Source organism: Ruditapes philippinarum, unplaced genomic scaffold (genome assembly GCF_026571515.1).
Source record: "Ruditapes philippinarum isolate M1 unplaced genomic scaffold, ASM2657151v2 ctg4244_1_1_1_1, whole genome shotgun sequence".
NCBI lineage: Eukaryota > Metazoa > Mollusca > Bivalvia > Venerida > Veneridae > Ruditapes > Ruditapes philippinarum.
Genome location: NW_026854973.1, coordinates 202,683 through 212,420, shown reverse-complemented (window position 1 = coordinate 212,420; position 9,738 = coordinate 202,683). Strand labels below are relative to the sequence as shown.

The following is a 9,738-nucleotide window of genomic DNA, read 5'->3' as shown; positions in this document are numbered from 1 at the left end:
CAATGTTCAGTTGATCATTGTTAGTGATTGTCAATGCTACACCACATGTTCATGGTCAGTATGGTCAATGTTTTGATCTTCATTGTCGGTGATGGTCGATGTTGCACATGTTCATTGTTTTTGATGGTCAATGATACACATGTTCATTGTTGGTGATGATCAATATTGTAAGTGTTCACTGTTGGTAATGGTCATTGTCGTATATGCTCATAATAGGTGATGGTCAATATTGTAAATTTTCAATGTTAGCGTTTGTCAATATTGCAAATGTTCATTGTTTGTGATGGTCAATGTCGCAGAACTTCATTGTTGGTGATGGTTAATGTTGCAAATGTTCATTGTTGGCTATGGTCAATGTTGCTGTCGTAGCTTTGCATTATATATTCCTGCGCTAATTTGCACGTAATTGGCGCTTTCTTATACATTGACGTCATCAGTGACATCATTATTGTCATTATTATTATTATTATTATAATTATTATCATTGTTGTTGTTGTAGTTGTTGTTTGACATATTCAACTTGTAGTTAACTTAGAAAATAAGACAACTTTGAAGTACTCCATCAACTAATGTACGATATTGGTGCCGTAACTCACACAAAGATGAACCTACATAACTGAAGAATATATTAGCTTAAACTCGAGAGTAAGTTACGGAAACTATCATCAAATGAACTCACAGACGGACTACGAGTGAAATAATTAGGAATTATGCAGGAATTAGTCAAATAAGAGCAGACGATAGGAGCAGGAAAACTCTATTGTTGGAGCAGACGGTGGAGGGACCGTAAGCTGTTTTAACGTTCAACTTCGAGGGGGAAATGTTGACATTGCACGTTCACAGGACAGTCTAGGTAACCATCATTCATTTATGTCGTCTAGTTCAAAGTATCATAGGTTCCTAAATATTCATAACCGAAATTTAATGGTGTATTTTAAGCCGGCAGACAATTTTTGGACTCATTTGAGTCAACTATTAATATCAATTGTATCTTGACGGATTTGAAAAGAGTTTCATATTTCAATAGTCAGCTTGATGTTGAAGCGAATCGGACTATTGGTGGTTTTGCAATACAAATATAAACTATTAACGTGCGAACAAACTGATGAAAGAGAGATATGGCAACAACATAAACTAATACATCCAACAATACAAGCATTGTTTCAACTCCAAGCCCCTAAAAATATTTTACATTATATTCGTAAATCCTATGATTTATGGAGAATACACATTCGTGCACTGCAGTGTTTGGACCAGCAAAAAAGTCTCTCGGCGATTTACTCATGCCAATTGTACTTGACAAACTTCCGAGAAAAATGAGAAAAATCTCGAAAAAGAGCAAGATGACAGGAATTGGTTGCTATTAGACTTACGTAGAGCTATTCACAACGAAATTGATTTATAAAAGCCGAATCATTCACTTCGATTCGAATGGAAGTGGAAAGTAACGGATCTATTGCATATCATTTTATGAAGAGTCACAAAGAAGATTCATCACACAAACTCTAGCAGACGAGCAGCTGCAATTACAGAGGGAAAACCCGAAACAATCGGGATATCTGCCTTTGGGGGCAGAAGTAATCAAATGCAACATTTTGACAAAGTTACAGCTTGTTCCAGATTGAAGGAGACAGAAAATACCATTACAAGTACTGAATGTCCTGACTATAGCGGCACATATGAATATAACACATTCAATTTTGTTATACCTTAAAGGATTACAATTTGCACATCCAGTGACACATGACAAAGAGTTCGCTATTTCCTTGCTAATTGGAGCCGATTTTTCTGGGATATTGGTGTAGATTAGACTATACATGGCACAGGGTCAACTGTAATCAAGTCATAAAAATGGATATATTCTGTCTTGACTGATAAATGCGTGTAACATTATCAGAGGAACAATCGATATATCGTATCTGGTGTATAGAAAATCTTGAATTTACACCAAATGATACAGACCGGAAGTAACAAGACAAAGTAACAGTCTGAGCTCACGTCAACTGACTTCAAAGATGGAAGCTATATTGAACGGCCGTTACCATTGAAAAATTATCACCTGGAACTACATACAAATTATGATATTGTCCTTAAACGCACCAAGGTACGGTCTGAAGATTATGGAAAGAGCCCAATATGCTGATGAAATTGAGATATCATTGGAGAACAAGAGAGACGAGGTTTCATTGAAATGCTTCAAGAGAAAAAAGACATTCTACATCTACTATTTAAAAAAAAATCCTCAATGGTCAAACTTAGCGAACGACTTGAACACTGTTGCCACAATCAAATTCCCGAGAAAATATTCATCTGAAACACCCAAAACTGGAAGTTACAGTCGAACAACCTTGCACATCGTCGTAGACGCAAGCACTATGAATTCCATGCAAAACACCCGATATTCCCCCTTGCCGTAATTTTAAAGTAGAAGAAGCCCCGCCTTACCGGAGTATATTATATGTTAAACAAAAAACATTGGAGCAGAGAATCCATATGTTACTTTACCTGTGCTGTTACCAGAGCCGTTTATTTTGAAGTAGTCACATGTTTGTCAGCAGACTGTTTCCTACATACTGTAAGAGATTTTTAAGTCGGACGTCGCAATCGAGGCTCATAGTTTTAGAAGGAGTTTAAGCTTTCCAGACAGCATCTACTTATTTGAAAACTATATAAGAGTCTTATATTGTCAGAGAGTCCTTAGCATATATCGGCATTGACTGGAAATTCATACCTGAAAGAGACCCATGGTACGGAGGTTGGTGAAAGCTTGCAACTCTCAAGAAAATCTTTTGACGTTCTATGGTAGATTTAGAGACATTACAAACCATTGTAACCGAAATAAAGTTCTTCTTCAACGATCCACCACTGACGTTCGTTCCATCAAGTTTCGCAGAACCTGAGACATTGACCAAAAAACACCTGTGATATGGTCGCAAAATGAGGTCCTTACCTGGCCTTGGAGCCGAAACTGAGCTCAAAATTCTATCATCTGTAGAACGCAACATTAAAACGGGTTAGGAACAAATTCCGGATTATTGAACAGTTTTTGACGCGTTGGAGAACGTAGTATCTCACAACACTCCGTAAGAGACATAATAAACCCGGAAATAACTCACAAACTGTCTTTACCGGGGAAGTAGTGTAGGTCCATGAAGATTCGGAAGCGGGCGGTAGTCGATAACCTTATTACCTGGAGCGATGGCTTGGTTCGAGCAAGTAGAAATCTTTTTAGAAAAAAACTGTACGCTGCCAGACCGATTTTAAAACGTTATCTACTGGAAGAAATAGACAATAGAGACTTTGATTGGCAAAATGTTTCGAAAGAAAAACATCAATTGTGAAAAAAAATGATACAGATTTAGAAAAATTCAGTGAAAATGTTCAAGACAACACTTTCAACATTGTACTACTTTATCAAATAATAAAGAACAGTTGCAAATGTTCAGAGCTGGTGATAGTGAATGTTGTAAATGTTCATTGTTGGTGATGGTCAATGTTGCATTAGTTTATTGTTGCTGATGGCAAATGTTCTACATGTTCATTATTGGTGATGTCAAGCGACAATCTTGCAAATGTTTATTGTTGCTGATGGTAAATGTTCTACATGTTCATTGTTGGTGATTGTCAATGTTGCAAATGTTTATTGTTGCTGATGGCAAATGTTCTACATGTTCATCGTTGGTGATGGTCAATGTTGCAAATGTTTATTGTTGCTGATGGCAAATTTTCTACATGTTCATTGTTGGTGATTGTCAAGCGACGATGTTGCAAATGTTTATTGTTGCTGATGGCAATGTTCCACATGTTCATTGTTGGTGATGGTCAATGTTGCAAATTTTCATTATTAGTGTTTGTCAATGTTGCAAATGTTGTTAATGGTGGTTTATGTTGCAGATATTCATTGTTGATGATGGTCAATGTTGCAAGTGGTTAATGGTATAAGTGTTCACTGTCGAAGGTGTTCACAATTGTAGGTTTTTTATATACATGTTTACTGTAATGTATATGTTTACTTTCGATGATGTTCACTATTAGAAATGTAAATTGCTGAATAAGTTAACTGTCGCAGATATTAACTGTTTGCGATGTTAGTAAATAAGATGCTTTCCTAATTGATAAACATGTCTTTTGATTTTCTCATTGGAATAAACATTTAAACCAATCGTCTAGAATAACATCACTAGTATATACGCATTTAATATATTTTATAGTAGCTGGGGTTTAACTTCAAATCAATTGCTATGAAATTGTCGTTATGTCGAAACGCACTTGGTATTTTATTGCTTAATTAAGAATGCATGCTTGTATTTATTTAACTTTGGCTAATATAGTACATCGTATATGTGTGTGTGTTTTTTTTTTTTTAATATGGAGACTGTTAAGCAAATTTCGCAGATGCATGAACAATGAAGATTCAAATAATAATATGTATCTTATTACTATCCGGGACTTTAGAACTTCGTACTAATGTCTAATTATATCGTTTATATATGTCTAATTTATATACTTTTGCATAATACATTTATCCGGGATGGATCTTATATGTATACTGAAAGCGTGGGATGGATGGTTAGTTTAAAAGATCAGTGCGAGCGGCAGCGTTCAAACATTCTGGTAAAAGCATTACAAGAGGAACTATGATCGTTACGCTGTTTGCAGTCTTGGTAATAAAAACATATGATTATTACTTTTCATTTTATTTCATTTTATTTACGTTATCATTATCATTCAATGGTATTACGCTTTAGGTAGATTAAAGTTAATACGTTTATACTATTCAATGTGTATTAATGCTATTATTTTGTTTGCAGAAAGCCATACGGATGTTATTTTTATTTTTGAAAATTGTTTTGAAAAGAAGAATATTTGTACGTAATAACTGTGTTCTTTAATAATCGTCATTTGACATGTTAAAGGGATTGTGTATAACGTTCGTGGACTTGCTCTAACAACATAAATCATTGATGATTTATTTTGCTTATTAATTGCGATTAAGAAGTGATTTATCTTATGTGCACACATTTTGAAATTACTAATTTGTTATTTGTCACAAATAATTGAAATAAAACCACTTCTTAGGTCTACGTTGTGTATTACTAGAAGTTTAAAGAAAGTAAAAAGGATATATTAGGTTATATTAAAGGTTATATTTATATTTACATGTAAATTAGTAGTCTGATTATACTCATCAAGGTGTATTGATTCTCTTGTCAGAGAATTCGTATAAACATCTTTAATCAAAATTTTGAAAAATGTTCCAACGGTCATTGCAGGAATTTAAGATTAAATAAATTATAACATAACATGAAATTATCTTATAACCCTGGCGGGACTCGAACATGTTGCCTGGTGAAGGGCAAGTGTCTGTAAGTCAACGAGATTAAGCAATCATTCACGGACGCCACTATAATTATATAATATTGATGCATTTTGCAAAAACACTCTCTCTAGCTATCATCATAAGAAGATGAAAATAGAGCGATTGCACAATGTTTGAAATTCTACAAGTAAAATAATTATATCAACTGTTAGAGCTTTATAAATTTTAAACACGATTTAAATCTATCTATCCGTATTTTAGTGACTATATATTGGTGATCTGTTTTCAGGGTCTATTTTCCTCGTTTGCGAGCTGTGACATTACCATAGAAGACGTAGATGCCCGCAGAATCAAAAGCAGTAAGTATTTTGTTAAGTCATAAGCCCAAGAGCTTTCACACTTGTTGCCTGTGAAATGATTGCCAACTAATAAAACTGAATACTGCAAGTCATAATGAAACCAATATTGATTTTCCATAGCGTCTTCTTTACCTCAACTCTGCTATATTCTAAAATTGACTTGTTCATCTTCCAATTTGGAACTGTCTATTATCATCTTTAAGAATATGAAAATGAAAATTTAATTTTGACCTGCCAACATTATTGAGCTTGGCCAGACTGACTCAGCCCTATATTGATCGCAAAAGGTAGTCACTTACGTTTCAAGTAGTGTAAGGGTTCTACATGTAGGAATGTAATTGACCAGGTTTGAATTTAAAGCGAATTCCATCAAAAGTTCCACTGGTAAGATAACCTACACTTATTGCTACATTTAAAGGTTTTTGCGCTGCATTTCGATTTAGATTAAGCATGACTCGTATGCAGAAATTTAAAATGAGCAACAACAATGTTCTGGGACTCATAAGCATGTGTTGACAAAATAAGTAGTATGCCGGAACCTGGCATATTCGAAAAAAAGCCTGAAATGACAACTTTAAACTTATCAATTTATTAACTTCATAACTGTGATTACCATATAAATCGCGGTTATCGAATAAATTATCTATGAGGTAAACTTATCGATCACATTAAAGCCATTTTATTGATGTTTTTGAGTTTTTGAGTGGATTACATACATATGAATCAATGAAAAAATTGATAATTTCGCAGGTCTGTTTGTAGGAAGTCAAGACGGAGTTTCAATTGCAAAACTATCCGCAGACGCAGACGTGGGTTTTGTTAATATACAATAACGGCTTTTGAAAAACGATGTAGGACAATCCTTGCGCTACTAAAATGCAATAAATAACCTGATGAAAAGAAAAGTAATACGATGTCACATTAAAAGGCAATAAAGTAACCTACCGATACGCCAAAACGCACGGGCGTATGAAAAGAAAGCAAAACAAAAAGAAACCATTAATTTTGGCGTAGATCATCAATATATTCGTAGCTGCTAATTGATTCTACAGATATGCTTAGGATGTTTCTTTATTCGAATAAGTTAGTTATATTCATTCAACTTATATTCATTTCAAGTTATGTAGAATAGTTTTGACACTGTGAATCAGATCTTTGCTGTGAACTATTGGCAACATCCATCGTCTCAAACCAAATTCAACTTTTGTTTATTTGACCGTAAAAACGATAGCAGTTTTTACAAAATATATCACTACACTATTAATTTATTCTGTATTATACGTAGTCTCATCTATATATATTTAAAACATAGACAAATATACAATGAGAACAATGTATAACCAATTAAGACACATAATGTATAAATTCTTTTATTTTCGCCGACTTTAGACAAAGTGGCGAGTCTGTTTATACCAACATGCTTTATGTGCGTGAGGCATTTAACTTCGTAATAAAATAACTTAAATAATTCGAATGGAAATTGAAAGACTGGAGTTGAGAAAAGAAATGTTTAAGACAATATTTATTGTCTACAACATTGACATAATACGCATTAAAAATTATTTTAAGGAAGCTAAATAATCGTGCGATACTACATTTTAACTGCGAATACGATAACCTTTCGTGACACTAAACATTTAAGCTGTTGTGTTTGTATTAAAGTCATTCAGATCATTTTAAGGCATATTTTCCTTGATTGTATCTCACATTAAGTTATGGTGAAACTAAATAAAACTAACAAAGAAAAAAAATAAACTTGTTACAAAGGGAAATAAAACCCATCTTTTTTACAAGAGAGACACCTGGCTATGTTTTGTAATTCTTAAAGCAAATAACTTTTGAACTATTTAAAACAGTGTACAAGTTAGACTTCGTGCTACTTCTCTTACATTCAATATATGTACTTGATGTTATTTTCATAACTATAGATAAAGACAACAGTGGTACAATTAGCTTAAGTATCCCTTAAATCATTAGTTATAGCACATAGCTATATTTGATATATAAGTATCTTGCGATCCTTCTGCCAAACACCGGCACTCGGCGTATACTCATAATAAGCCGAGGTACGCCCCTAAAGTTATAAATGACAAACAAAAAATTTGCTTTTATCAAATTACTTTATATAAAATGATATGGAATAGACTATAGTGCATTCTAAAATTGATAACTGATAATATTTCGACTTTTTTGGTTTTACGACCATGGCAATTACGTATTAATAAAGCAGTTGAATCATTGTCAGATATACCTTACACTCTAGATAACTAATTCAAATTTTAATGTTGTAAATTTATCTAATCGCTGAAAAAAAATCAAAAACATTAGTCTCTTGTGGAATTATCATAAGTGTTTAAACCTAAGTTACATGGAAACGGAAGTGACTAGCCTTTGCCAATCCCTACATCCACGTGGTCTGATCAGGTTTTTTATAGCTGGCAGAATTTTCATCTTGATATCCCAAAAATTAAAAAATGGAAAATTCTTAAATGGAAGCTGGACATTATATACACACCGGTTTCTCAGTTTAGTTAGTAACACACACATATAATGTTTAAGGGGGTAAAATTGAAAAGTGAAACCGATTATATGATCACTCAGATATGCGGTTTCAAGATACACAAAATTTCTTTTTCAAGGAAATTCTTTTTTGTTGTTGTTTTTTTCCCGTAAAATCTAATGAAATATCAAAAACAGTTATGACCTATAGTAAATTCTAAATCGTTTATTGTGACGCAAAACGTCACGTGGTTTAGGCGCCGTATACATGTGATAGAGCAAAACTATATAGCAAATATTAGATATTACTGTTTGTGAAACACTGATGTTGATACTTACGATAAAGTTGTAGCATTCAATCATGAATACATTTTATTCTTTTCAGGACTTATTGCGTTTGAGGCTCACTTGAGAGATAAACAAGCATTTTTCCCCTTCAACACGCCACTGATTTTTCCCGTATGTACATTGAACGAGGGCAAAGGCTATAATGTGCACACTGGTGTATTCACAGCACCTGTAGCTGGTCTCTATACGTTTAATGCGCATGTCTGTAACAAACTAGGTGATCATATGGTGTTTGCCATTGTGAAGGGAAGCGATCAATTAGCAGTTTCGACTACCGGCTCTGGATGTGGTTCTGCCAACACCATCGTTAGGCTTAAGAGGGGAGATGTTGTTAGGGTAGTGGCAAAATGGACCAACAGCCACTTATGGGCAAATCTTAACCGTTGGAATACTTTTACTGGCTACCTTGTATACCCTTAGTTTAAGCTTTAATTAATTGTTTAAAGAAGTGCTATGTGACTTTAATGCATATACACATTCCATTTAAAACCAGTTTGTAATCAGTAAATCAAAACAATTTAATAAACTTATTAGAATAAACGCTTGGAGTGATAAATTACAAAGAAACATTTAAGACCTATATTCATTACATGGATATTTTATAGAATTAATGAACAAAAGAAATGTATATAGTTGTATATTCATTAAAGATTTAGAAAATTTATAGATCGAAAACTTTTACATTTTAAATCCATAATTACGTATGCAATAAGTACACAAAAATACAGTTATATTCGACTTTATAAAAAAACCTACACTTTAAATGTTTCGACATAATTCGCATGCAAGGAAAGAAACTATCACAGCAAAAGAATAAAATTAATCAATAACTTATAAGTGATAAACGATAAAAAATTACACGATTGAATGTGTTAATTTGATATTCCTTTTTTACTATTTCCAGTTTTTTGAAAGTGTCTTTTTTACTATTGTACTTATATAATTACTCAGAATCTTAATAAACAGATTTCGTTACAATTAATGTTTTTTTTATATATTTTTGTGCATAAATCACTAAATCGCGCACATACCAATACTCCTCATACCTCATACATATTACAAATACAACATGCATCACATATCACCACACACGTGTAAACCATATAAATCAGATCACATAAACCAAATAAATCAAATACACCACATACATTAAATACCTATCATACCTCATATATATCACTTATACAAACACCTCATAACTCTAATACATCA

The 9,738-nt window shown here is 33.2% G+C and overlaps 1 protein-coding gene across 1 annotated transcript; it reads left to right on the top strand.

Annotated features, from left to right (window-relative positions):
* The first annotated feature begins 4,507 nt into the window (after positions 1–4,507).
* Positions 4,508–9,498, top strand: LOC132741657 (complement C1q-like protein 4). Its single transcript, XM_060729877.1, has 3 exons — positions 4,508–4,664; positions 5,610–5,679; positions 8,564–9,498. Exons 1-3 carry the CDS (start codon positions 4,638–4,640, stop codon positions 8,944–8,946), a joined length of 480 nt encoding a protein of 159 aa, XP_060585860.1. The 5' UTR covers positions 4,508–4,637; the 3' UTR covers positions 8,947–9,498.
* The last annotated feature ends 240 nt before the right edge of the window (positions 9,499–9,738 follow it).